The following is a 27723-nucleotide window of genomic DNA, read 5'->3' on the forward strand; positions in this document are numbered from 1 at the left end:
TTGCAGGCAAGATCATGACATCTTAGGAAGGGGAGGAAAAAAAAGAAAAAAAGATTCTTGGAGATACATAACGTGTTTAATTGGAACCATTAGTTTTACTGGCAAACAGCTTCATCTTTCTGTTCTGTTAATCCGAACAAAGTGCTGCAATTATGACTCAATACATAATGTCCTCTAGTGCTACCCATGTGCCCCACATTCCCCCAGCAGAGAAAGAAAACAGAGCTGCTCTCAGTTAACAAAACATTCCATGCTTCTAGCCAGAATACTTTTATTATATGGTTATCATATACATCAGAATTATAGTGGGAACATTTACAAATATGTGAAGATAGCTCAGAACCTCCATTACTCACATACACACTAACTCACACACTCGGTTTTTTTTTTTTGCATGTCTACTCAGTTACCAGGTGAATGATGCACAAAATTATTGCTTTGTGAACAAACACCTCAGATTAAATCTAATCTTCAGTGGCAAGAATTGAGATTTAAAAAAAAAAAAAAAAAAAGTCTTAAATACCCTGTATAACATACCTGTGCATAAACCTAAAGATATGTTTAGCTTACCCATTACCTTTGAAATACTTACCAAAATTAAAATTTGAAACCCATTTATAAAAAAAAGTATTAAAAAGTTCACCATTATTTACAAATCCGATTAAATTACACATAAATAAATATTTACATTCAACACACTGCTTCCCTTAATACACATAAAGCCTCCCTGGAAGTATTTTTTGGCCTTTGTAGGCAAAAAAAAAAAAATTAAAAAAAAAAAAAAAAAGTTATGTGCCTATTCTTTCAAGTTTCCCCCCCAAATTTAAAAACAAGATAATATAAATATGTGAATAAAGCTGCAATATCCTTAGACACAGAAAGTGAATTTTCTAAAAGTATTTTCATTTTGAACTGATCCTCGTTAAAAAAATACCAAGATAATATAAACTGCAGCCAACATTGCTGCAGTTTTTAAAAGCCTGAATATTTCTGTAAAAAATCAGCATGTCAAATGCCATCTGAAGTCTAGTAGGATTTTAGTACTCTATGTTAATCTGAAAATAAAGGAAAAAAAAGTAAAAGAGAACAAAAAAAAAAAGAAAGAAACTCAACAGATTTAAAAAAACAACCCCACAGAATAATCTTACTATTTTCAGGTGTTTATAAAAAAATTTTAATGTACATAAATCTCTATACCATTGCTTAATACTGATTTATTGTTTCTGTTGCGTTTCGAGAGAATGAACCCCTGAAATTGTATCAGAGAGCAAAACAGGCTTCCATCTAAAATCTGTCCCTTAAAAACCGCACATGAAGCTGGTCAGATGTGGAAAAGGAATCTAAATAAATCTCTGGATAATTCCATCAGCCCCCCTTTATAGCACCACTGTCACAGCAAAGGATTCGGTACACGTGTCCTGAGTACTTCTCTTCAGGTACCTGCTCCACACCACAGGGACACTGCAGCTTTTAGCAACACTTGTCTCACGGATCCAGCAGCAGTGAAGATCCTGAATGATTTTTTTTTTTTCCTCCCCTTTTTCCCCCTCGTTTCTTTAAAAAAAAAAAAAAAAAAAAAAAAGGAAAAAAATAAAATAAAAAAAACAAAACCACCCAAATCTCTCCGTTCCCCCTGGCAAGAAGATGAGAGTCTGTGTAGGAGGAAGGGCAAAGTCTGGTTTTCCTTTCACTTCCTGTGCTTGTCCAGTTTGTCAATGGTTTTGTTGGTCTCTGCGGGGCTCTGGTCGCCAGCGTTCATGTAGGATTTGTCTGCTATTTTTAACGCCTCGTTTAGGTAGTTCTGCACGGATGTCATGGCAGCACAGATGGCAGCGCTCCCAAAGCCATGTGTGATCAGGCTGAAATGAGTCAAACAGCCCTGGATGCCAGGGTCCAAGATGGGGCTGGGCCTCGTGTTTCCAAGGGGAGTTCTGTCCTGAGTCAGGAGGTCTGTGAATTCCTTACAGATCTGCCTGCAACACACAAAGGGCTCACGCTTTACACTACTCCAATAAACTGAAACAGCAAAGAAACCTGCACAGAATATCTGGCATTTGTGGCGGGAGCTAGGAGAAATTCAGTGTCTAAAATTCAAGCCAAAAAAAGAATAAAAATTAGCATCACGTTCAAACTGGATTGGATTTCCAGGTTTCTGTTTATTAGCACCACTTCCTGATGAGCCTTCTGCTGCATCCCCATCGCAAAAACACTCTGCAAAATTAACTCTGCACCTCTGCCTGCCTCGGCATCGTTTGCTCCAGATTTGGAGTGGGAATTCAGGGCTGGTTTCTCTGAGAACTTTCCCAGCTGCAGCTGAGCGGTGCAGAAAGGCTGGAGCAGCTGAAAAGGGATTTAATTTAGCTGTGCATATTCCGCGTACATGTAGGGAGGCCGAGGCCCTGATCCTGCAAACACTAACACATATGCCTGGCAAAACACGAGTGCTTAATAATGCTCCAGCATATGTTGTTTGCTGCTTGTAAATCTGTCCCCTTGAAGGGCTTTCACAGGAGCTGAGCAATCTTAACAGAATCATCACTTTATCAGAATTTCTCAATCACAAACATCTTCCAGGGGGTTTTTATATTAGTGCCAGTAACAATGCCAATAAGGAAAATACTCTGGGGCAGGAGGAGTGCTCAGGAAAAATTAGCACAGTGTTCAAACTATAGGCAAGGGAGACTTGATTTCTAGATCTATACATTTTTAAGAGATAAATGATTGTAAAAGAAGATATTTTTTAAAAGAAGGCTGGATGGATTCAGCACCAGGAGTGTGTTTCGCACTCCTGATGTGAGCACAAAGCCAGGGCACCTTTCTCAGCAGTTCAGGCAGGTTTTTCTCAGCTCCTCTGCAGAGTGAGGGTGCTGCCAAAAGCAGGGAATTCCACCAACCCCAAACCAGAGCAGATCTCAGGGCAGAGCAAACCATCAACTGAAGCTCTGCTGAACCTGAGCCTGGGACAGGAGCTCAGCAGGGGAAAGGGGAAAGCTGAGCACTCCTAAGACCAGTTGGAGTTAAGCTCAACTCAGCCCAAGGTCCTGCTCAGGACAGGGTTTATCCAAAGGCACAGAACAAAGCTCCCCTCCTTCCCCCTTCCTTCCCCTTCCCCCAGGTCTGTGACAGGGATTTGTTGAAGCACAGGGACTTTCCACACCTACCAAAGGATTCTTCCAGTGAACTCTAAACATCTCCAGCCATAGCAGGGAAAAAGGGACTCTCCAGCAGCTCCTGGCTCCCTGAGTCCCACGGGAAGCCAAAGGCAGCCGGGAGCACACAGGGGCTGAGCTTCCCCTGCTCCACTCTGGCACTGCTCACATCCCAGGCCATGCCTGAGCCACATCCTCAGCCCTGTCACACCTAGGGACACCTTTTCCTGAGGGACACCTTTTCCTGAGGGCTCTCCTGCAGTGGGACTTTTCCTGAAGGGGTTAACAGAGCTGGTCCAAGCTGCTTTAGTTACCTACAGGACTGTTCCCCTTATTATTGGTTCAGACTGAAATAAAACTGCTGCCATAGCTGAATTCAAACCAAAACCAAATAAAAAGAATTGCTTCATCTTCCTAATTAAAATTACACACAAAAATCCACCAAACTTATCCCCCAGTCGCAGACAGTCAGAGTCAGACAAAAACACGTTCAAAAAGGGCAGAAGAAACAAAACCCAAGCTGAAATCTTACTTTGCAGCAAGCAGCATGTTCTTCCTGTTTGCCATCTCGTTGCGGCCCATGTGTGGTCTGGTTAAATATTCAGCCACTGCTTTGGAAGGAAATTCTGTCTCACACACGTAGCCAAAGTCACGAGCAAGATGCACAGCTTCACCTGGGTGGGTGAAAGGGAGGGCTTGGTAAATTGTAAAATATCATTTATTGTAAGGAAATCGGGGATATTAAGGAAAAAACGCTGTGGGGTTTTGAAGTGTATTCCTGTTTTGGAAAGCAACACCATTCTGTCACTTACTACAATATTTTAATTGATGGATCTGTGTTTCTTTGCAAGTTTGTATCAAGGAAAAAAGAGATTTACAGGGTGACTGCTACAAAAAAGAATTATCTTGCTTTTATACTAGAAAGAAAAATTTCTGTCTCTATCCAGAATAGCTGCACAGCAAAAAAACACCATTCAGTCAAGATCGAATTGTCCACTGATATTTAAAAATATCTGCCAACTAAATCCCACATTATTATAAGCATTTTCAGTTTGGTATGCTTTCAAAATATTTTTTCATAAGAAATTTCAGACAGAAAACCAAACTGCAAGGTGTATAACCAGGTCACTTTTTTTTCATTAAAACAATTTGATAAGGCTTAAAATAAAATATTGGTGTGATCAACATCACATGTGTGCATGTGCACAGGCACCAGCTCTCCAAATCTTCCAAGCAAAGCTTTTAAATGCAAGCTGCTGCATTATAAACAGCAGGAAGGTATTGTTAGATCATTTTTCACTCTTCCCATTTCAGCTGCTGCTTGTATTCCTGTTAAACTGTGCCACTGCCAGGAGCTGCTTGGAACAGGAGCACCAAATGCAAACCACACCCGTGCATACACACAGCCCCCTCAGGTCAGCTCACTGACAGAGGGTCCACAGAGCAGGGCCCACATTAAAGGGGCTCCAGTTTCCTAGCAGGAAGTCCAAAGCTATAAATCTCACTTTATAAGCTTGTTTATTAGCAAAGCTTCTGAGGACACCGCTGAGGTAGGGCAGGACTGCACTCAGCTGGCCCAGAGTCCCCGAGATTCCCAACAAAACCAAACCCACTGGTGCCAGGAGTTTCACCCCTTTTGAGCCCCAAAACATCCCTCAGGAGACAGAGTGGACAGAGGTGCCTTTGGCACATCCTGGCAGGCAGGAATTCTGCATCCCTGCAGTGGCTGGGTGTGGGTGAGCAGGGCTCAGAGGGAGAGGAGAGCCCCTCAAAGGCAGCACAGCCCTTCCCCGGGTGCTGCAACATCCCCACCACGCTCACTTCAAAACAAACCAAAAACCCACATCACTTTCAGGGACTTCCTAACCCTTCCATGCTCAGCCTAGAGGATAAAAGCTGTGCACAAGGGGGGAAGGTTTATTTTTAAGACACACTCGGGACTGACCTTCCACCAAAGATGTCAATAGTGTCACATTTGCAGCTTTCCTTCTGCCAGCAGGAAGATTCAAGCCAATTTTATCCAGTTTTTCCCTTAACGATCTGCCACCATTTTTAGATTTGGCTCTGTAATTAAAGAGGGGAAAAAAATGGCCTTATTTATCTTCAGGGAACACTTCTTTTTAAGATGAGAAATTCCAGTTACTGACATTCAATAGGGTTCTACTGGGGTGGGGAGAAGATAAAAAACAGGCTCTTTTCAAGTGACCTACTTTTTAAATACTCTACTCCAATCCAGCCAGGATGAAACACAGGAGGTCAAAATCAAAATATTTCAAACTGCACCACTGAAACCAACAGTTGTAGAATGATCCCAAGCCAAATACAGTGTATGCAGAAAAGGATGTGGAAAATGTCCTTGTAATGATTAATCAGGACCATGAGATTTAATAAAAAAATCATTCCACAGGGTTTTGGGAATCAGAGACAGCTCCACGTGCTGATTTTGAGACAAAACCCTCAGCTCTAAACAAGGAATGAGAATTGCTGTCAGAGCTGTTAATAGCACTTCTCCAGAGGCAGCAGAAGTGCAAAGAAGTTTCATTTCCAAAGCCTATTAGGATTCAGCGTCGTTGGGCTGCTCAAAAATCAGGAGCTGGCTGAGAGGCTCTGTGGCTGTGCTGGTGTGGCTGCTCACACACAGCAAAACAAGGGAAATACAAACACGGGGGGAGCCTGGCAGGGCAGGGCAGGGAGGCTCCATCCCACCTTCCACACAAGGAGAACACAAACAGGGGCACAGGGGGAGGCTGGCAGGGCAGGGAGGGCTCCATCCTGCCTTCCACACAAGGAGAACACAAACAGGGGCACACGGGGGGAGGCTGGCAGGGCAGGGAGGGCTCCATCCCGCCTTCCACACAAGGAGAACACAAACAGGGGCACACGGGGGGAGGCTGGCAGGGCAGGGAGGGTCTATCCTATCTTCCACACAAGGAGAACACAAACAGGGGCACAGGGGGAGGCTGGCAGGGCAGGGAGGGTCCATCCTACCTTCGCAGGACTCCTCCTAGCAGGGAGGCATTGAGACACTCCGGGGGCGAGAGCCGCCTTTGCACCTCTGCCACTGTCACTTTGTACTTGGACGTGGAGCTGAGCAGGGACAGCCTGCCTGGCACGGAGCAGAACACCTCGTTGGGGTTGATCACCACCCCGATTAACCCATCCTTCTGGCAGGGCAGGCTCAGAGCGCTGTTCTTCGTTAGGGAGATGGGACCTGAGGGTGGAGGAGGGAAAGCAGGGATTTTTTTAAAAGGGGAGAATAAATAGGAAGTGGCAAATGAGTTTTCTTTCTATGAAAACAAGCTGGGAGAGAGGATTTTGTTTGGTGTTAAATGCTCACATCACTGACCCCCATCCACCCAAAGGGCCCCAAATCTATTCCTGACCAGCTGGATTTTGCCACTGGATTGCAAGGAGCTGCAAGAATGCCTCTGAAGGCACACAAACCCCACACCTCCGGAGCAGCAGGCTGCAAGGTAGCAAAGCCCTGCTCACAAAAACTCCAGGCTACAACAGACTCCAAATTAGCAGCTCCTCCAGCTACTGCCAAAACTCTTCCTGAGCCAGGGCAGGGAGAAACCTCCCGGCTCCTGCTGGGCTTCATCTTCCACCTCGCACACGCAGATTTAAGAAACCGCCTTTGGAATTTAATCCCAACAAATTCCTATCAGAGAGCAGCACAACAGAGAGGGACGCAGCCCAGGGCAGAACCGAAAGTAAGGAGCTGCTCCTCGGTAAGAGCTTCAGCCTTTAGGTGAGGAGGGACAACAAAGGCTTTGGAAGGAGCAAACCACAGATCCGGCTTTTCCATCCCCTCGCGAATCCGCCCAGTTCACCCCGCGCTGCTGCTGAAAGGGTTAAAGAGCCGAGGTCGGCCCCACTCCCGGAGGGGGAAGATTTGTCAGTGGTGCATCTGACAGCAAAATTATTCTCCCATGAGCTAAAGGCAGCAATCAGCGCTCTGACACACACTTCTGCTTTTCCTCAGTTAGGTATTTGTTTGAAGTCTTTAGAGGAAACTTCTGATTTTTTTTTTTTAAGCACAAATTTGTTTAAAAACAAAAGCAAGAAAAAAACCCTAAATTACTGTAAATTGAGTCAATACGTCTTCCTCCTTCCTCCAAATCTCAGCTACAAACCAATTTCGATTACGATAAAGCCAAACAGTCTTCTGCCAGCGAACTCAGCCTTTTCTCAAAACTTGTAAATAAGTTTTAAAAAATGGGGGGTAAAAAAAGGGATAAAACCCTACCTTTGAGTGCTATCAGCAACAAAAAAACAAAGAAAAAACCCTCAAAGAAACAAAAGAAAAGCCCCGTGTCACTTTACACACTCGTACTTCAGGAAAGATTAAAATCGGTTCAAGGTCCTGGTTCCCATTAAAGCACACGAGGGAGGACAGTCGTGTCCCCGGAGGAGTCTCACAGCCCAGGGCAGTCTGTGCCCGCCGCCACCTTCCCTCGGACAGCATCAGAAAAATCCAGCGACAAAGACTGGAATAAAAACTCCTCCGCCCTCCCGATCCCAAAGGATCGGTATTTGTAAAAATAATAGGGCGTCACTTCACCGGTGCGTCATGAAACTTTTAACTATTGACAAGGGAAAGTAAAACTTCGGTGCCACCTTACTGACCTTTTCTAATGACTGTCTGGTCATGCATTAGTAAGTGTTGATCTTCCACATTCTGGAAAGAGAAAGGGGGAGAAAGTTTCGCACCTGGAAGAGCCGAGAGGGGAAAAGCCGGCGGCTTTAGGGAACCCACCCCTCCCCGCGCACCCGCACCCTGAGGGGCGAAGGGGAGAAAACGCGGATTTCTGAGCACGGACGGGGCGGGGATGTGCGGAAGGACACGGGGCCTGTCCCGCCTCGCCGAGGGGGCTCCGGGCTCTCCTTACCTGCACCTCCTCCATCTGGTGCGCCATGTCGTGCAGGCCCAGGTTATCGGCCAGCGCCGAGGCGTCCAGCCCGTGCCCGTGGGGCAGCAGCAGCTCGGAGCGCCGGAAAGTCTCCCGGCGGCTGCCGGCAGAGCCGCTCTCCAGCGCCGAGAGGTGCGGCACCAGCCCGGGGCGGCCGTGCGGGGCCAGCCCCGCCGGCTCCTGGCTCTGCCGGTTGGGCCAAGCGCTCTGCTGCTGGCTGGGCGGCGGCGGCGGCGGCTGGTGCAGCGGGTTGATGGAGAAGGGGTCCCCGAGGTGCGAGTAGGGGTCGCTGGACTGGGAGTAAGGCAGCGGCTGGTACGGGGGGGGGAAGTAGGGGGGCTGGAAGTCGGAGGCGCCCGAGTGCGAGAGCGGCGGGGCCGGGCTGTACAGGTGCTGGCTGACGGCGGAGAGGTGCGGCAGCCGCGGGTTCCCGTTGCTGCTGCCATCGTGCCGGTCCTGGAAAGCACACAGGGGTGGGGGACAACGGGGTGGCCGTCAGCGGGGTCAGGGGACAAGGCGGCCGCGGGTGGTGGCGCTTGGGAAGGAGAGAGGAGAGCGAGAGCCGCCCAGCTCCTGCCCAAGAGTTTGTGTTTTTAAGGCACTTTGCGGAAGAAACCCGCCCCGCTGCCAGGGAAGAGGTTGCAAAGCAGTTCTCGCTGCTCTCCTCATCGCAACTACACCAGACCAACCCTTCTCCCGCTTGTGCGAGTCAGCAGAAGAATCATTAAAATCAGAAAAATTCAAATCAGAGACGCAGCCGCGTTTCCGCCGCGCTGACTCGGCTAGGCAGGAGGGGCTGCGGAGCCGCCACCCTTGGAGCGATGGGGATCCCCGGCACTGCCATCCTTCCCACCCCGAGGGGCGCCCGGGCCGGGGCTCCCAGCTCTGCCCGCCGGGGAGGGAGCGCGGTGCTGCCTCCAGCCGTGCCATCGCTGCTTCTGCCCCGATTTCCAGTCTCAGCGCTCAAAGCTGAAATGTCTACATTGAGCTGATCCAGGGATTTAGCAGCTTCTGGCTTCACGGTCATTAAAATAACAGGGCTAGTTAATAAGAGGTGAATGGGGTCCCAATGGAGCGTGAAGCGGGGACTGCAGCTAATCTGTAGGAGCCGAGCAGGCGGACCAGCGGAGCCGGGGGGGCACGGGGAACACAGACGAGTTCGGAGAAATCAAAACCCGGGAGCTCCTCGCCGCGAGTGGGAGCTGCTCCCGGGGAGAAAAAACGTGGGAAGGAAGGATTCGCCCTGCCCGGCTCAGTAGCTGCTACCTGCCGGCCCCTCCGCATCCCGCCCGCTGCCGTGCGGTGCGCTCCGACAGCCCCGCGGCTCCGGGGTCCCGCCGCTCCCGCACGGCGCTGCTTCATGCGGGATGCGAGCTCGGTTCTCCCGGCTGGGGCCCATTTAATTCGAGAGCTCAAAAGACTCGGTAAAGAAAAATTCAAAAATATTAAAAATACCAAAATAAAAATGCGCACCTCCAAAAGAAAAAGGAAAAAAAAAAAAAAAAAAAGCCAAGCGGGCTCTTGGGGCAGGGAGCGCTGCCGCTCCCTCGGGGAGGCGGCGGGGCTGGCAGCGAGCGGGGCCCGGGGGCGGCGGAGCCCCGCGCTGCCCCGCGCAGCACCCCCGTCCCCCAGCGGCGACCCCTCCCGCAGCCTCTCACCTCGCAGTCCTCTTCGTACTTGACATTATCTGCTAGTTTCCACAACATGGCGTCCAGCGTCCGGACCAGGTGCGCGGTGCCGCGAACAGAACAGCTCGGCCCCCGCCACGGGCGGTAAATCCACGCCGGCGCTGGGGAAGAGCAGCGGCCCCCCGGACGGAGCTCAGTTGGCAGGCATGAAGGCAGCTGACGGACTAACCCTCCGCGCTTGTGGTCACTCGGGGTTTTTTTCCCTGCCCAGACGCCCTTAATGGCAATAGGATTATCCTAACTCCTCCCCAGGGATGGCTCGGGCGCCGCGGCCGCCAGCCACTCAGGAGGGAGCGCGCAGCCCCAAGCCACTCCTTCCGCGGCCGCGGAGGGCGGGCGGGCAGCGCGGAGCCGGAGCTCCCCTCCGCCGCCCCTCGGGGTGCGGGGCCGTGGGCGCTGCCCCGCGGGGAGGGAAGGGGTCACGCGTGGGCAACCCCGCTGCAGCCGGGCTCGCCTCAGCTCCCACCGAGCCGAGCGGTTTCGGGGCGCTGCGGGAGCGGGGCCGGGTGTTCCCCGCTCCTCCACGCGTGGAAGGGCTCTGCTGAACCCCACAGTGCGCCGCCCCCACGGCCCGCGGGTTTTTTTGGGCGAAATAAACTCGGGAAAAGTCCTCGTAGCGAAAGCGAGAAAGTCCGAGCGCAGCCGGGGTTTCATTTGCATAATTGTCAAGAGTTTGAATTACTGATTACAACTTGTAAGCTACCAATGTTTAAGGTATAATTTACTTAATGATCCGACAAGATTATTGCAGTGGTGTGGAACCCCCGGTAGGTAAAGCAGCCCTGATTCAGCGTCCTCGATCCGGGGCTCTGTGAATTGTGAGACTGGTTCCTCGCATCGGCTTCTTTTTATTTTAATTTTTTTTTAACTTTTTTTTTTTTTTAAACGAAAATCCCGTCTGTCTAATGTTTTCGCGCAAACTCGGGACTGGGGAAGCAGGTGGGAGGTGAGACAGGCATTTTCGGACGCCGTGAGCACACTTTCATCTAAGCTTAGAAAATACTTCCCTGCCAAATTGCTACCTTTCTGCAGGCATTTGATCTATGCAGTTATGTGTGTCAGACAAAATGAACATCGTTTTCAAAAGCAACGACTTCTCCCAGTGTTTTAAGGTGCATCCGGATCGCTGCTCATTTACATGAGAGGAGCAAGTGTTTGTTTATTGTGGCAGAGACAAAAGCTGACCCTGGACAGTGCTGGCTGCGGAGATCTCGGCTATCAGCGCCGGGACGAGCCGCCCGAGAGCTGCTATTAAAGGCCCGAGATAGACCCACGTCTCCAGATTTAACCAGCTCACACTTCACTCACTTTCCCCATCCCAAAGATCAGGGAAGAAAAATAACGAGAGCGCTAATTAAAATTTTAAAAAAAATCCAAACACCGTAAACCCCTCCATCAGACTAAATGAATGATCTAAAAATAAACCCGAGGAGGACGGGGGTGCTGGAAGTAACTGTTGGAGGTGTTATCTGCCTTATCTACCACGCAGGTGCTGATTTGCAGCAGTTGCATTAAGCCCATCATCATCAGCGACTCCACATTATCATTTTTGGTGGAGTCTCTATTTATTTTTATTTTTTTTAACGACGGTGTTTTTCTTCCAGGGATGTTTCTTTGAAATGCAGTTCGCGACGATTATTAGCGAGTGTGCTTGCGCTGCTCCTGGCGTCATTAAGACTAGGAATCTAAATAATAAAATACAGGGGGAGCTTGAAGTTCATTTGTATTAAAGGGACAAGATGGATTTAGAAAGAAACGAGGGAGGGAACAGTCGAGCCTCCCTGGTTTGGGATCAGCTCTTCTTCCTTCCAAAGTAGAGTTGTAAAAACGTTGGTTATTTTTATTATGACCTCAGAAGCCAGATTTTGTTTCTGCTCAGAAATGTCACACTGAGAAACGAACACGTTTTTATCATTCTTTGGAATTGTCAGTGCCCGAACACCTTCGTTTTGGTGGCCAAACTCACGAAGATGAATTCGCGTTCTTTATTGTGTATCTAGGAATAATATTTATAAACAGAAACGTGGAAGAGGATGAGGGGAGTATAAGAAATTACCTAAACAAGGCGACCGAAATAAACACTTGGCTTCCAAAACAGCAAGGCAAGAGAGCAGAGAGGCTGCTGAACACGACCAAGTTTGAGAGAAACTTTCCCGTGCATCCACTTGCCCCTCGCTCTGTGCTCGCAGCCGCTGCCAGCGGTCGGCGCAGGGTCCGGGACCCGCGGGGAGCGCAGGGCGAGGGAAGAGAAGGGAAGGGAAGGCAGGGAGAGAAGGGAAGGAAGGGCAGGGGCGGGCACTGCCCGTGCCCTCCACCGGGTGCCCGGCAGGTGACGGATGCGGGCCCTGCCCGGGTGCTGCTGCCCAGGGATGCTTTGGTGCTGCCGGGCACACGGGCAGCTCAGCTGCTCCGGTCTTCTCTGAGCTCGGGGAGGGGATAACGCTCTCGGAGCCGCTCCCTCTCGGCAGCGCGGCGTTCCGCACTTCGCTCAGAGCCCGGGTCCCCGCGGCCGGACAGACGCTCCGCTTCCAGCACACTCCGGGGGATGCGCAGGCAGCCGGGGCTGCTGCACGGACACCGAACCGCCCCGGACACGCCTCCGAGACACGGGGCAGAGCAGGGTCCGATCAGCAGCCGGACAGGGAGGTGGGTGCTGACAGGTGACGGCTTTTATTTACTTATTAAAAACTAATGATAAATAAGTATTTTAAAACTGGTGCTCTTACTCCCTGATTCCGAGCAGAAGAGGTGTCTTGCTCCGTGGGGGATTAGTTCCCTTTTTGACGAGGCTGCAGTTTCCCGTGGGGAGCACGAAGCACCCCCAGGCGTGAACACGCTCCGGGAGGGGAGCCAGAGCCCACTGCTGCGCCTCTGTCACACGCTGTAGTTTTCCTATTTGGCAGCAATTAAAAGAGAGCGTGGGGATGCTAATTAGTTACATCCTTCTTCCTCTAAAAATTATTTAAACACACACATATCTATATTGTTAATGAGGCTGCAGCAACCTGTCCGGATTGTCGCCTCGGCTCCTGCAGAGCTCCACAAAAGCAGCTGCTGCCCCGCGGCCCCGGGAGACTCCGCGGAGCTTCCCCGGCGCGGCCGCGGGGAGGGGCGGAGAGCGGGGGTCCCCTCCGGAGGGGCAGGACCCCCGCCCGCCGCCCAGAGCCGGGTGGCAGAGCCGCGGGGCCAGGCTGGCTCCCGGCGGGTTCGGGGGGTCCCCGGGACCGGTGCCGCGGTACGTACGTGCCAGGCGATGCTCTGCAGCACAGCCACGGGCAGCCGGCCCCGCGGAGAGGCGCGGAGGGGCGCGGAGCATCCCCACCGCACCCCCTCCAGCTGTCCTCCCCCTTCCCAAACGCGGCCGCCCCCGCTCCGGGAAGGCACCGAGACCCAGCCCAGCGCGGCCGCTCCCCGCTGCCGGACAGCCGGCACGTTTTAAGTCTTTTTTTCCCGCTGTTCCGCCGTTTCTCCTCCCTTCACGGCGCCCCGGGGGATGCGGAGGGTGGCGCGTGTCCGTGCGCGTTTCCCCGCGGCTGCCGGCACCGGGAGCATCCCTGGAATCCCTGCCTGACGGGAGCCTTTCCTCGCCTTCGCTGTGCCCCCCCGGCATGGCAGCGGCCGCTCGGCTGAGCCGCAGAGCCCCGGGCTGCCGCCTGCTCTCCCGAGGCTCCCGCAGCCCGGGGCTGGCAGCGCCGGGGGCTCCGGGCACCTGCCCCGCTCTCAGGTGTGCCCAAGGCCAGGTTGGACGGGACTTGGAGCGACCTGGGCTAGCGGGAGGTGTCTCTACCCAGGGCAGGGGGTTGGAGCTGGGTCATCTTTAAGGTCCCTCCCAGCTCAAACCATTCTGTGATTCTACACCGGTATGGGAGGTGCAGTCTGCACCCAGCAGGGCTGTGCCCCCCAAAAGTGAAGGTGATGGGGGGTGGAGAGGGGCTGCACTGGCAGGATTGAATCCCTGCCTCAGCTTCCAGTCCTCACCTCTGCAGGAAGCGAGAAGTGCCCACACTTTGTTCATTTCCCCCCAGCCCATTAATTTGCTTAATAAACACCATCCCAGCTTTGTTTTCTTCCTGCTCCTTCCCTCTGGAGCTGGAGGAGCAGAGTCCCCTGGCCATGGTGTGCCTTGAGCCTGCAGCACAGAGGATGTTTAGCAATTCCTGGGCAGAAGTGACAGGCTTTGGCACCAGGCACTTCTGGGCCCTGGGTAAGATGCTCCGTGGCATGTGGCAGAGGCTCAGCAGCGATGTGCAGCTGCCTGGGGCTCCTGCAGAGGAGTTTCTCTGGCTTTTGAGCACGAGAAGTTCTGTCAGGCTGGATGGTTTGAGGCAGGAGATGGATACCTGGGAGAGAGAGAGTTCACAGGAGCCTGCCTGCAGCCACAGCAGGGGACAGAGCTCAGGAACACCCAGATTCCCAGCCCGTTCCTGTCCCTGAGGCAGGGGATGACCACAAATGTGACAGCAGCTGCATTTACCCTGGTTTACTCATTCATAAAACAAGGACAATAATCCCAGCAGTGGGCAGAGCTGGATTCAGTTCTGGTGAAAGCGGGAGAGGAGTGGGAGCTGTGGTGTCTGATCCCATCTCTGCCCAATGACCCCAAGGTGCCTCCTCAGGGCTCTGACATTTTGCCTGCAGTGGAATGACCCTTCCATTCTGGAAAGATGCTCTGACTTTTGAAAATTCCCCACTTTTTATGTCCATCAGGAGCTGTTAGCCAGTGCTGCTCCAAAGGCTGTCATTGCTGGAGTGTGTGTAACCAAATCCAGCTCCCCCTTGCAGGGAACAGGCTCAAAATAAAAGATAAAAAACCCCCAACAGCCAAAACACCACAATGCTAAAAGTGAAATCAGGATTCATATATTTAGTTAGGCTGTTTCCTGTAAGTAAAAAGGTAAAGAGGCTCTTGGCTCAATAGACATAATTAATATTGTAAAAAGTAAAGGTTGGTGATGATGTTTCATGCCAACAACGGTTGGGGCACAATGCTGATGTTGGGGGAAGGTTCCTCTGTGGGCAGAGATGGGCACCAGGTACAAAGGGTCTTTTCCACCCCTGCTTTTGAGGGGTCCTGCCGCCCATGCACTGTCAGGGTATCAATCAAATGTGTAAAGTGTCTTTTTTAAAGCACTCATTCTCCATGAACATCCATAGATACACACAGACACGAGAGGAAAATTGTCTAAACCCCTTCCAAGGTGATTTTGGGCACAAGATAAGGCAGAGATGCAGACAGCCCCTGTGCAGGAGGGAAGGAATTTCCAGAGCAGCAGTCAGTTCCCTTATTTCTAGTTACCTTTCACTCCTCAGGGGTGATGAAATAAGTAAACTGACCTTGATGCCAGGACAATGGGTCATGTGAGTTGAAGCTGAGGATTTTCCCTGCAGGCAATTTAAGTAAAGAAAACATATTCAGTTACTCTCTGACTTCCACGGTCCAGTTTCTTGAAAACTCCTAATCCCTCTAAATAGCCATTTTTTTTCCTGGAGTTCTCCATCAAACTCAGCTGCACAAAATCTGAACTGCATCACAAATGGGGGAAAAGCTCTCTCAAGGACTTGATTTTGGTTACTCTAGCCAACACATGCAGGGGCTGTATGGTTTTTTTAACAGATTTATTTTTCCCATGTAAAATTATTTGTGAAAATTCCTGTAGCACTAGTGCTGCAGAGGCACAGAGGAGAGACTCCAAGGTGAAACCATTCACACTGGTTTGAAGACTCTCATCCACGTCCAGGTGATTTCATGCCCGTGGGGTTGCAGAAGGACACAGGTTTGGGATGTCCAGGTGATTTTTCTCCTATTAAAACCCCACAAAACAGAGGCAGGATGAGTCAGGGTGCTTCAGTTCAAATGGGAATTCAGGCAGCATTTCAGGCATCTGCATTTCTGGGCTTCCTGGGAATTAGGAGCCACAGTCCAGACACCACCAGGCAACACAGTACAAGCAGCTTTACCTCTCTTCCTCCTCCCCCTACAAAAATCCAACACTGGAGACCACTAAGTCAGTACAAATTCACTGCACCAATGCAGATGCATTGAAAATGAAGCTGGCATTAACTTGCAGCAGTTCAGTGCTGTGTAAGATGTCTTTGGCCCACCCCATTGCAGCCTGACCTGGTCTGTCATCCTGTCCCCAAAGCTGCGAAGCTGACCCCAACCCTGTGCTTTGACTGACTCAGGAAGGCAGCCCTGATCCAAGTTTGGACTGTTATGTGAGCTGGGTGTCCAGAGAGCTGGGATTAGCAACGCTGGGAGCCTGGGGCAGCAGCTGAGGGATGGAAGCCTTGGGGGATGTGAGAAGAGCTGCCCTCCCAGTGGGACACAGAGAGCCGTGCTTTGGAATGAGAGGGAATTCAGAGAGCAGGGAAGGTGGTTCTTCCACTGGGAGCTGCACTGGTGCAAGATGGATGGTGCCTTCCAGAGCCAGCCCTGATGCTGAGCAGAGAGGAACGAGGTCACCACTTCCTTGTGCCGGGCTGCATTAGAATCGAAAACAATCGCAGCAGAGAAACAAAACCAGCTCAGCCCAAGGGATGCAAATCCAGCGGCAGACACGGCTCCAAGCAGGTCAGGCTGCGCCCACGCAAGTGCTGGGGGAGCCCAGAGCTCGGCCAGGCAGCCAGGAGGGTCACAGGGGGGCTGCTGAGTGACCCGAGCCCAGCCCGGGCTCTGGGGCACTGCTGGAACCTGGCACAGTGCCCCAGGGCTCTGAGACCTGGTGGGGTGGGGTGGGGTGGGATGGGGTGGGATGGGATGGGATGGGATGGGATGGGATGGGATGGGATGGGATGGGATGGGATGGGATGGGATGGGATGGGATGGGATGGGATGGGATGGGATGGGATGGGATGGGGTGGGATGGGATGGGATGGGATGGGATGGGATGGGATGGGATGGGATGGGATGGGATGGGATGGGATGGGATGGATGCTGCTCCCTGTGCAGCTGTGAGCTGGAGCAGCCCGAGGGAGCTGTGCCAGCAGAGCAGAGTGATAAAGGCTGCTCTGCTCTGCTCTGCTCCGTGCAGACCCAGAACAGCCCAGCTGAAGCGCTGCTCTGCCAGCGGGCTCAGCCCAGCTGCCTCCTGCCAAAGGAATCCTGCTCCTTTCCCGGGCTGGGAATGGGCTGTGCTGCGGCTGGGAGCTGCTCACAGCCCCAGCAAACAGCACCGAGCTGGGCACCAGGGCTGCTCCCTGCTCCCAAATCGCCACAGTGCTCCCTGCTCCCAAATCACCATGGTGCTCCCTGCTCCCAAATCACCACAGTGCTCCCTGCTCCCAAATCACTGCGGTGCTCCCTGCTAGGGACAGGGACCAGGGGCTGTTCCCAGATCCCAAATCACTGCGGTGGTCCCTGCCGGGGACAGGGAATCGAGGCTGTTCCCTGTTCCTTAGTCACAGCCACCACGGTGGCCAGGGAAATAGGGCCATGTGTGAGGGTCCTCCAGAGCTCCAGGAATGCCCAGGCTGCTTGTCCATGCCCAGGGCCCCAGGAATGCCCAGGCTCCTTGTCCATGCCCAGGGACATAGGCTCCATGCCCTGTGCCCGTGGCTCGTTCCAGCACAGCCAGCCAAACCTCTCCAAGCCCACAGTGCCTTCTGGAGCCCAAAGCTGGCCCTGCTCAATAACAGAGGGGTGTGGATGGTCACAGGGAGGCTTCCCAGGGCATGGAAGGAGGGATGAGTTCGCTTTTCTGCTGCCACAGCTTTTGCCCAGTGGTGGTTTCCTGGGATGATGAGTGGAAGAGAGCCATGCTGTTGACTGTCCATAAAAAACTACACAAAAGGGGAAGGGAAGAGATTGCACACTCTCCTTTTAAAATCCTGAGCCCTCCCTCCCTAAAAACCTCCCTCAGGTCCTCAGGAGACCGTGCTGTGCCCATGGTCTGTGGTGAGGATCCTGTTTGCACACAAGCAGGGGAGGAAAATTTACATCTCCAGCAGCCCCAGACTGAAAATCTGCCACGCTCCTCAGCAGCCCTGCACTACCCACCCACGCAGGCAGCACCCTGTCCTCCTGCCCCAACGTTCTGGGCTGAGTTATTTCCTTGTTTGGAGCAGGGAAGCAGGAAGCAGGCACATGTAAAGCATATCTACAAGCTACAAAACCTCCAGCTCACCCTGCCCCTGCCCCGAGCTGCCCAGAGCTGAGCCAGGAGCTCCGGGAGCCCTGGCCGTGCCTGGGACACCCAGGAGCAGTGTCAATTCCCTCTGGAGCAGGCACACAGCAGTGGCTGGAGGCCTCCCAAGCCCTGACACATCCAGCCAGCTGGGAGCAGGCACAGGGACAGCCCTGCCCCTGCAGACCTGCCCAGAGCACCAACACCCAGGTGATGCTGACTGAGTGCAGCCTCATCCCCTCCCTGGGACATGGAAAACCCCTGGGTGGAGGCTGTGGCCCCGTGTGACATCCTCACTGAAGTGCTGGAGACAGAAAAGAAGGACTTACAAACACTCTGGAATGGAGATCCCATCAAAAGAAATGCAACTGAAGGAAAAAAAAAGAAAATTGGGGAATTTTGTGACTACAAGAAAATGGACTGGGATTACATGAGGTGCAGTAAGGACCAAAAGAGGCCAAAACTGACCTCACAGATGTTGCAAAAGCAGGGGAAAAAATCAAGGAGGAAGACACAACTTTGAGGCAAAAATATGAGGGACATGGCATGGATACTTAAAAAAAAATAATCTTGGCCAAAGTGAAAGCCATCAAAGGCATGGGATGCCATCAAGGGCAGGGACATGCACCAAAGCTTGATCCCCATTGAAATTGCAAGATTTCATTTCCCTTCCCAAAAGGAAATTTCATTTCCTTTTGGGAAAGGAAAGGAAATCTTGGAATGGGCAGGAGGCTCTGGGCAGGCTCCCCAGGCACACACCTGGCTGGGGACAGCCCCTGGAGGCTGCAGTCTCAGGACAGTCTCTCCCTGCACCATGCAATTGCTGCTCCTTGTAATTTTCCCCCAGCTGGTGCCATTGCAAATGCCATCCTTATCTCCCTAAGTACAGATCCTCTCCCCAGCCATGTCACACAGCAATTTGTTACATAAGCTCATTAAGTTTTTTAATGTATCTATGTTAATGGGCACATAAATATGGAAATCTTAATTTCAGGCCTGTCTCTGAAAAGCATTAGCTGGGAAACTGGTCTGAGGAACAGCAAACACAGCCCAGGAACAGCCAGGGATTGATCCAGGGTTTGGGAACCTGGGGATAAACAGAGCAGGGGTTGTGCTCCTCTCTGATCATCACCTGTGACCCTCTAAAAGCTCATTCTCTACAGAGAGCCTGCAGTTATTTGCTCTGTTCCCCCCACCCTCAGCAATGCTGCAGTGACAGGCTGGCTTTATCTCTATTATTTTTCTCTCTTATCACAGGAGGACTGTTAGCACAAATAAAAGGACTTTAGTTCTCCAGAGCAAACAGAGACGTTGGCTGCAGCCCAAGGATCTCCAGTGAACAACTGTAACCTGCAAGGTGCATTTAAAATGGCTCAGCAAACTTCCATCCACATCCATGCTCTGCCTCACTTCCAGCAGTAAATGCTATTTCAGGTGTATTCCTGTTTGCCTTGACGCCTTGAATTTGGTGATTTAACACAGGAGAACATTCCCACGCCTCGTGATCCTTCCCTGCAAGGATCCTGACAGGAAGGAGCTCTCAGGCCAGGCTGCTCTGCTGCCTCCAGGAGCAGCTGTGCACTCTGCATTCCTTGCACAGGCACTGGGACAGCCCTGTGCCCCACCAAGCACTCAGGGCCTGCAGATGAAGCTCACTTCAATCAGTGACATGGATTTGGCTGCCCCAGAGTAACTCCCTGTGCTGCCAGGAGGTGCCAAACCCTGTCTGGAGGCACCCAGGGGACAGATGAGCAGCTCCCTGCCCACATTGGAGCAGACTGGTTCAGTGCTGTGATGGTTTTTAAGGGGTCAGGGAGCTGAGCCTCCAAAGCCTCCTGGGCAGTTTCTGCTTGGCTTTTCCAGGTCAGCAGCCAGGACATTAAAACACATTTCATTGTCCCACCACTGTCCCTGCCAGGCAGAGATTGAGGCCATTCCCAGGCTTTGTACTTATAATATAAATACAAATACAAATATAAATAAAATACAAATTTCCTCCTGGCACAGCTGGGATGGAGGCACCTCTCCTGGCCTGGCCATGCCCTCAGCTCTGCATTTCCCTGCCCAGTCTCCCAGGAAAATGCTGCGAGTGCTCCGCAGCCCCCACCCCTGCAAAGGGCACCTGGTGTCGTTGTCAGGGCTCCTGAAATATTGCAAGTTGCTAATTAGGCAATAATGACCAATGGGAAGGGCACTTCCCGGCTGTTAACTGCAGACTCCTGAGCTGGAAGGTCGCAATCAGTCACCCAGGAATTACTAAAGGATGCAGGAGGAGAGAAGCAGACCAAGAAGAGCAAAAATCTCATTTTTTAGCACTCCTTCACTGCCCTGCCCAGCAGGGAGGGAGGGCAGGCACCCCAGCCCTGCTCAGGCTGCTCTGCTCCTGCCCCTCTCTCCCAGTTACTCCCCTTTCCCAATTAATCTCCGTGCTCACGAAGAAACAGGACATTAGCTATTCAAGGATTAGCTCATTTTTTAATATCTAGCTAAAAGGTGAAGCTGCAATTAGCAGTAATGTGCTGCTGCTGGGCCTGTGGGTGCTGATCCCTCCCCACTTCTGCGGGGAAGGTTTACACCTACTCCTCTCCTTCCCAACTGGGACATTTCCCCCATTTCACACTGGGCTGGCTCTGCTCCCCCTGGCAGGTGGCTGCATTTCAGCCCAGTGGCTTCACAGGTTAATGAAACTGCTGTGAATGACTGCCTCTCCTCGGGGCTGACCCTCCAAAACCCCGTGGTTGTGTTTCTGCAGAGCAGCACCTCTGGTTAGACACACCTGGCAGAGCTCCTGCACCTCTTCAGCCTGGCCTGGGGCCACCTCTGAGGGACAAGCAGTGACAAAAATTCACATCCCCGTGCCCTAATTCCCCACCCAGGACCTGGCAAGTGCACCCTGCTCTAAATACAAGCAAAGGGGAGCCAGAGGGGAGCAAAGGACCTGTCCAACAGACATGGGATGGAATCCCCCCCTCTCTTTTCCTGGCAGGGAGGATGCTGGTGCTCGGATTTTTTACCAAAAACCCAATTTTCATCTGAGTCCCCAGCTCAGATAACAGCAAAGGGTCAGAAAGCTGACATTGAGAGGACCCTCCCTCACCCCTCTAAATCATGGAATCACAGAAGGTTTGGTTGGAAGGGCCCTTAAAGCTCATCTCATTCCATCCCTTCCATGGGCAGGGACACCTTCCACCAGACCAGGCTGCTCCAAGCCTGTCCAAGCTGGCCTTGGACACTGCCAGGGATATCTATTACCTAATCTGATATCTATAATATCTATCTATCTATCTATCTATCTATCTATCTATCTATCTATCTATCTATCTATCTATCTATCTATCTATCTATCTATCTATCTATCTATCTATCTATCCATTCTCTATCTCTTCAATTCCTTATGGCAGTGCCTTGGTAAAAAACTGTAAAAATAAGGGAAATCAGAAAATGCAGATGAGAAGGTGCAGAATTGTCAAAGGTGCAGAATTTTGCTCACCTAAGGAGGTGCCCAGAAATATTCTCCAGTCCCTGAAGACCTCCAGGATCACAGCTCTGAGATGCCTCCAGACAAGCAGGAGATCATACACAAGAAGCAGATTTCATGGCCAAGGTTAGCTTTTGGCTAAAGAAAGAGTGATAAAATTATAGAGGAAATTTCACTTGCAGAGCTTTGAACATTCAGACTTTTTTTGGAGAACAAAAATTAGCTGAAAGCTCACAGTTTGCAGGCTGTTTTCGTTGCCCTGTCCTTGGCATAGCTGCAGACAGGCAGGGATTGCTGCACCTTGCTGGGAGCTACAGGCAGAGCTGGGCAGCACAGGAATTCCCCCTTCAGCAGGATGGAATTCTCCCTTTGGGGAGAAGATGACAGCAGCCAAAAGGAATATGGAAAAATGAACCATTCAAGCAAACAGATTTTTTTTTTTTTTAATGTAGTATTTCCTATTCCCTTGGCCCAAGGGATGCTCTGAACATCCCTGTCTAATCCCTGCACCCAAATGATGTCAGCTCACCTGACCTGGATGCAGGCACGAGGCAGGGTGTTCCTCTCCTTCCCTGTCCAGCTGCTCCCATTCCCAGAAAAAGCAGGAAAGTCCTGTTATCCTGTCTGGATAACCCTGATTATTTCCTGGGAATGTTCAAGCCAGTCATGATGTGATGGGCCCACAAGAGCCAGAGCATGGGAGGTTTTTCTGGAACACTTCTTGGGGACCAAACCCTGCTCACTTTTCCCCAGGTGAGATCCTTCCCTTGGTGGGGGTGCTAAACCAGCAGCACCAGGGGCAGAGTGAAAGGACCTGTTTGTCTCCAGTGCAAGGAGCTTTTCCCATTCTTCATGAGGAGCAGAAACCTATTAGGAATCATACAAAGCAGGATTTATATGCAGCCTAGATTGATGAGCCATGTTATGCTACCTTTTAAAAAAAATCCCAAAGCAGTCCACACCCAGCACAAATCAGGGGAATAAAGGCTTTTAACAGACAGTCTGTGAATTCTTTAAAAAATATTCCATCCTGCCCGTACAAAAGGTTGGTGAGGAATTTACAAACGTCCTAATCTCCCCCTAATCCTTTAAAACACCGAGCTGTGATCACAGATGCTGCTGGGTGATTATGTGTCTTCAAGGGCTTGTTTGGATACTTATTTAAGAGATACCAAGTCACTTTCGTCATAGACATTCACCGTGGCCTGACGTGTTTTTGTTGCACATTCTTCTGAAGAGAAACCCCAGGTCTGCTGGGAAAGGCCAGCCACCCCCAGCCCGTGCCACTGGCACAGCTTTGGGGACAGCCAGGGCTCTGCTCCATGGGTGAGGGCACAGAGTTCAAACTCATGGAGGATGCAAGGGGACAACACTCCTCTCCTTCCTCTCACCCTCTGCTGCTTCTTCTTTGCCAGTGGGGAGGGCAATGGCTCAGCTCATCCTAAAAAATGTTTCAAGGCTCATCAATCTCATTCTAAAAAATACTTCAAGGCTCATCTCATTCTAAAAAATGTTTCAAGGCTCATCTCATTCTCAAAAACACTTCAAGACTCATTCTAAAAAAGCACTTCAAGACCTACCCAGAAGAAGCTGCAGAGGAGGCTCTCAGTGTGTTATTACACTGGTGGTGCCTTCAGCAAGCTCCTAATGGAGACTTTGGCTGCTTTAAGTTGTGTGTGATATTTCTGTGTGCACAGATAACCAGGGCAGAGCTGACTTTTAACTGCTCATATGTGTTTAATTAGAGTTGCATTTTTAATCCTTTTAATTTGTATCTCTTTCTTAATAACCTCAGCTTGGCAAGGGTTGAAAAGGAAGAAGTGTCATTTGAATATTGGGTAAAACCTGGTAACAGCTGAGCAGATTGTTTAGCAAAAGGGTTTCAGAATGTTCTTTAAAGACTGTGGGTAGCAGTTGTAGCTAAGCCGAGGTTTGCATCCTTTGGGAATAATTTCAGAGCAGCTTAATAAAAACACTCTGGAGCTCAATATATCATCTAAGGTATGGGGTGTTTAGCAAGTGTTATTTGTCTGTAATCTCCAGGCAGGTAAGATCACAGCAATTTTGATTTTTGCAGCACAGTTCTGAAATCTCAATGCAATCACGCCATAAATTCCTATTTAACTTTTGCACCAAAGGAGGAAAAGTCATTGCAGACTTCTGCAATCCCTGCTGATGAAAGGAAACATGCTCAGAGGTTAAAAATCCTATGGGAATGCTCCAAGCTGAATGAGTGAAAATACTTTCAATAATCTCTAAGTCTTGAACCCAGCTCTGATGGGGAGGAATGAACCCATTTCACAAGCACTTGCTTCTTTGCTTCAGATAAATCTGAAATTTTATCTCAGAAAAAAACCAACTCTCTGATTAAATGCAGGATAACCTGAAAAGAAGAACAGATAAAATCAGCAAATACAGTTGCAAATGGTACCATGAATTTTACCCAACACTGTGGATGGATCTCAACCCAGGAGACAGCCCAGACTCCTCAGGCAGGTGATTTCTGCTCTAGAAGAAACAAGGCCAAGAGATCATGTGAAAAGATCACATAAAACCACTCTGACACTTTGGGTGTCTTATGTGGCATAATCTCCTTCTCAGCAGTTTTGCTGCACCACCAAAATCCAACATTTTGGTGTAAAAATGGCCACTCTGGGCAGTGTCTGTGCCCTTCAAATGAAGGGATTTGCTGGGTTTGCTGTTTCTGACCAGCTGCTAAGAGAGGCCAGCTCTCAGCATGTTCCACTTTGGGGATTCCTCAGCCTCTTCCCAGTGCATGTGAGGGATCAGCACACAGTCAACTAAAGTTTATTTTTCTTTGCTATCATGCACAGGCTGCTTGGAAAGGGCCCATGAAGCCCTGAGCTGCTGGAGCTGGCTGGAAAGTGCAGGTTTCAAAAAAGGCCAAGTGCTAAAGCAAGAGCTTAATTTGTGCTCTGGCAAAACACAGCATCCTTGTCCTCAGGACAGCTCTCACAGGCAGCACTAGGAGCTCACAAACCACCTCATTTTCCATTCCTGAAGATGGAAGGAAACAGCCCAGTTCCCAGCCAATCCCCAGCCCAAGCTGCTGACCAGAACTGGTCACCTCTCCCTCAGCAGCTCCAACCCAGCAGGAATTCTCTGCAGATGCAGCAGCTCCCTGCTCCTTCCAGCCAGCATTCCTCCCCTGTGTGTGCCCATGCCCACACTCCAGCCCAACAAAGGCAAGTCCCTGCACGAAGCTCTGCAGCTGTTGCATATCTGCAGGAAGGGATCTCCAGCAGCCCTGGGAGCAGCAAGCCTGCCCTGCTCTGATTTGCTCTGACTGCTCCAGTTTTGCCCTGGATTGCTGTGGCCACGCAGCTCTGGGATGTTTTGAAATCAGTAATGGTTGCTCTGGTCAAGGCTCTTGCCCAACACTGCTCTGTGGCTGAGGGGATGTTCCGTGCTGGGGGTTGTGTGATGCTTCCCAGAAGGCTCCAGAGTTCTCAGACAAAATTACAGAGTTTTGTTCATTCCTTTTGTTCATGCCATCGCTCGGTTGTTTTCATATGAGCCATTTTCTGAGTGGGAAATAGGGATAATCCCTGTGATGGTGACATGGGTGACACGCCACCAGCCCTGCAGAGCACACAGAATTCACAGAATTCACACAGCAGTGAGGGCTGAGTGGAAGCAGGAAAAACTCACTGATGTGACACAGGGAATTCAGCTGTTGAGGAGAGCCCCTGCTCAAAGAGGGGGATTTTCACATTTCCACACCAGACTGCTCCTGGGCTGGTGGATATCCTCCCTGGGGAGGTGGCAGGGGGTGTGATGCCATCTGATGTCCTCGTGTTGAGGTGCACAGTAAAGTCTGACAGACACAAAATGTCCCCGTGGGGGGCAGGGGGCTCAGAGGGGTGTCCTGCCTTTCTGTGTGTGGGTGGGGAGGGTTGGTTTGGTCCTGCTGGAGTGGAACAGCAAAGGATTCCATTGCTGGGGCTGTTTGAAGGGCAGCAGTGATCCCCAGCACAGCTGCAGGTGATTCCCAAGGGGAGCATCCAGAGCAAGGGAAAACAGCTGCAGGGATGCCCTGCACCATCCTGGAGCCAGGACCTGCCCCTGACCTTTCTGCTCTTCACCCTTCCCACTGCACCTCCAAACACTGCAGCTACCCAGCCCTGCTGGGGACACAAACTCTGGGAACCCCTGCCTGCCTCGGATTTCTTTCCTGTCAATAATTTTTGGACTGATGTTGAAGCCGACCTCACCAACCACCCCTCAGTGAGGGTGTGATGGCACCTGTGAGGGAGGGATCAGGAGGGGATGGCATTGATTAACCCACCCAGCACTAATTAGCTGACCCAGCCAGCAGTGCCAAACCACTGTTCTTAATGTTTCAGTTGGGTTTTTTTAACCAGGATGGTGCCACCTCTGTTTGCCCAGACCTCAAACACCAAGGGAAGATTGGAGCACAATCCTGTACCAAGCCCATGGGCAAGGCAAGGAACGTGACAAGAGCACAGCAAGTGCCACCCAAATTCATGGCCTGCAACTCTCCTCCAGTGCCAACAGCTTCCCTGGGTGCCAGCCCCACAGCAGCCAGGCCCTTGTGCCATCTTCTCCCAAAATCCTGCCCTGCCTTTGATATGGTAATCCTGCACAAGGCAAATTCTCCCATTAGAATAAAGTCCATTCTGGTCTCCCTGCAATCTGCATGATCCAGTTCAAAGTTAAATTAAAAATCCCAACCTGTGTGAATGTTGCAATCGCATTATGAAATCTGTAAATCTATTTTTAATGTCTTAATGCTGCTCTAGTTGAACGAGGCAAGGCGACTGCTGCATGGCATTTGCTTTACACTTTTTGGGATTCTCATGCACTCATTAAATATTCACTCTGCAGTCTTTGCATTTCCAGTACTGCAGGACCCTAAAATAGAAGACAAGTTTTTCTTTCCCTCTTTTGTTTCTGAAATTCCAGCTTGACTCTGGGATCTCTCCAAATCAAATGTGAAGCACTAAACACTGCAAGGAGAAAATGTTTCAAATTAATACAGATGCCAGAAAATAGGATTTAAATCCTAAACATGCAGCTATTTACACTGATTTTGGGAGGTGACAGAGCAAAATGTTTGATTTCATTTCAACTTTAAGATATATGCAATGTTAATTCTCTGAGTAGCTTGTTTTTATTAAGAAAATATTTGAAAATCGCTGGAACAACTCTCCCAAATCATCATCTTACAGAACATTTCTTGGGGGAGCAGTTTGTGCTTTTCATTCTGATCTGGGATGGAAACAAGCTCTGAAAGACTGGAATTTTCTCTGTAACAAACTCTTTATTTTCTGACTGCCTTGCTTTGAAAAATCAGTGTATGAAGCAGTGAAATGAATGCTGCTGTTGTCACTCGGGAGCTGTGCCCTGAGAAGTCGGGCTCTGCCTCTCCCTCTCTGCAGCCACCTCTTCATCACCCTTAATGTCCCAGATGGGATTAACTCCTCCATAGGAAGTGTATACAAAAATCATGTGTATGAAACAGCCGAGAGAGCAGGAAAGGACGGCAGAGGCGATGGATTTGTCCCGAAATCCCAGATTTTCCCAGCAGAGCTCTGTGCCAGGGGACACGGAGCGGCTCCTGCAGCGCCGCGGACACCGCGGGTACCACGACATCAGCGCCACTTGTCCCACGGAGCCGCAGGGCAGCGGGCACGGCAGGAGGTGGCAAAGGGAAGGTTTGGCACCGCTCTGGATGCCCGAGGCTTTCCTCAGCCGGAAAGAGACGGGGATGGACACGGCGGGGATGGACACGGCGGGGATGGACACGGAGGGGATGGACACGGAGGGGATGGACACGGAGGGGATGGACACGGAGGGGACGCACAGCCCCGCCAGCCCGGGCACTGCGGGCTCCTTGGAAGGGCTGGCTCTAGGTCTGCGGAGGGGCCACTGGGCTGTGCCCGCTCTGTCCCTCCCTGTTCCTCCCATTCCCCTCTGTTTTTCCCGGCCCCTCTCTGTCCCCTCTCGGCCACCCTCCTGTCATCTCTGTACCCTGTCCCTCTCTATCCCCTCTCTGTCCCTCTTCATGCCCTCCTTTACCCCTCTGTCCCCTCTATATCCCCCTCAGCTCGCTCTCTATGCCCTCCCTGTCCCCCCATCCTCTCTCCGTCCCCTCTATCCCCTCTCTGTCCCCTCTGTCCCCTCTCTGTCCCCTCCTGTCCCGCAGCGCTCCCGGCGCTGCCGTGCCCGAGCCGCTGCCGCCCCCTCGTGGCCGCTGTCCGGAAGCGCAGCCCGGCCTCAGCCCGCGGGCCGATTTTTGCTCCAAATTCCTTAAATAAAACAAAATAAACTTAAAAACTCTTCAAGAAGCTCAATCCAGCCCCGTGCCCCTGCCCGCGGCGGCTTCGG

General features: G+C 51.2%; 2 protein-coding genes across 2 annotated transcripts; one reads left to right on the top strand and one right to left on the bottom strand.

Annotated features, from left to right (window-relative positions):
- Window positions 1-246: 246 nt before the first annotated feature.
- On the bottom strand, window positions 247-9968 carry TFAP2C (transcription factor AP-2 gamma). Its single transcript, XM_030233051.2, has 7 exons — window positions 9721-9968; window positions 8042-8518; window positions 7779-7830; window positions 6138-6360; window positions 5095-5213; window positions 3682-3823; window positions 247-1973 (listed from the first exon to the last, which is right to left on the bottom strand). The coding sequence occupies exons 1-7, from the start codon at window positions 9766-9768 to the stop codon at window positions 1688-1690; spliced, it is 1347 nt and encodes a 448-aa protein (XP_030088911.2). The 5' UTR covers window positions 9769-9968; the 3' UTR covers window positions 247-1687.
- A 262-nt stretch (window positions 9969-10230) lies between these two features.
- Window positions 10231-27663, top strand: LOC108962483 (uncharacterized). Its single transcript, XM_050982301.1, has 3 exons — window positions 10231-12396; window positions 16176-16321; window positions 19131-27663. The coding sequence occupies exon 3, from the start codon at window positions 26710-26712 to the stop codon at window positions 27661-27663; it is 954 nt and encodes a 317-aa protein (XP_050838258.1). The 5' UTR covers window positions 10231-12396; window positions 16176-16321; window positions 19131-26709.
- The last annotated feature ends 60 nt before the right edge of the window (window positions 27664-27723 follow it).

Source organism: Serinus canaria, chromosome 20 (assembly GCF_022539315.1).
Source record: "Serinus canaria isolate serCan28SL12 chromosome 20, serCan2020, whole genome shotgun sequence".
Classification (NCBI taxonomy): domain Eukaryota; kingdom Metazoa; phylum Chordata; class Aves; order Passeriformes; family Fringillidae; genus Serinus; species Serinus canaria.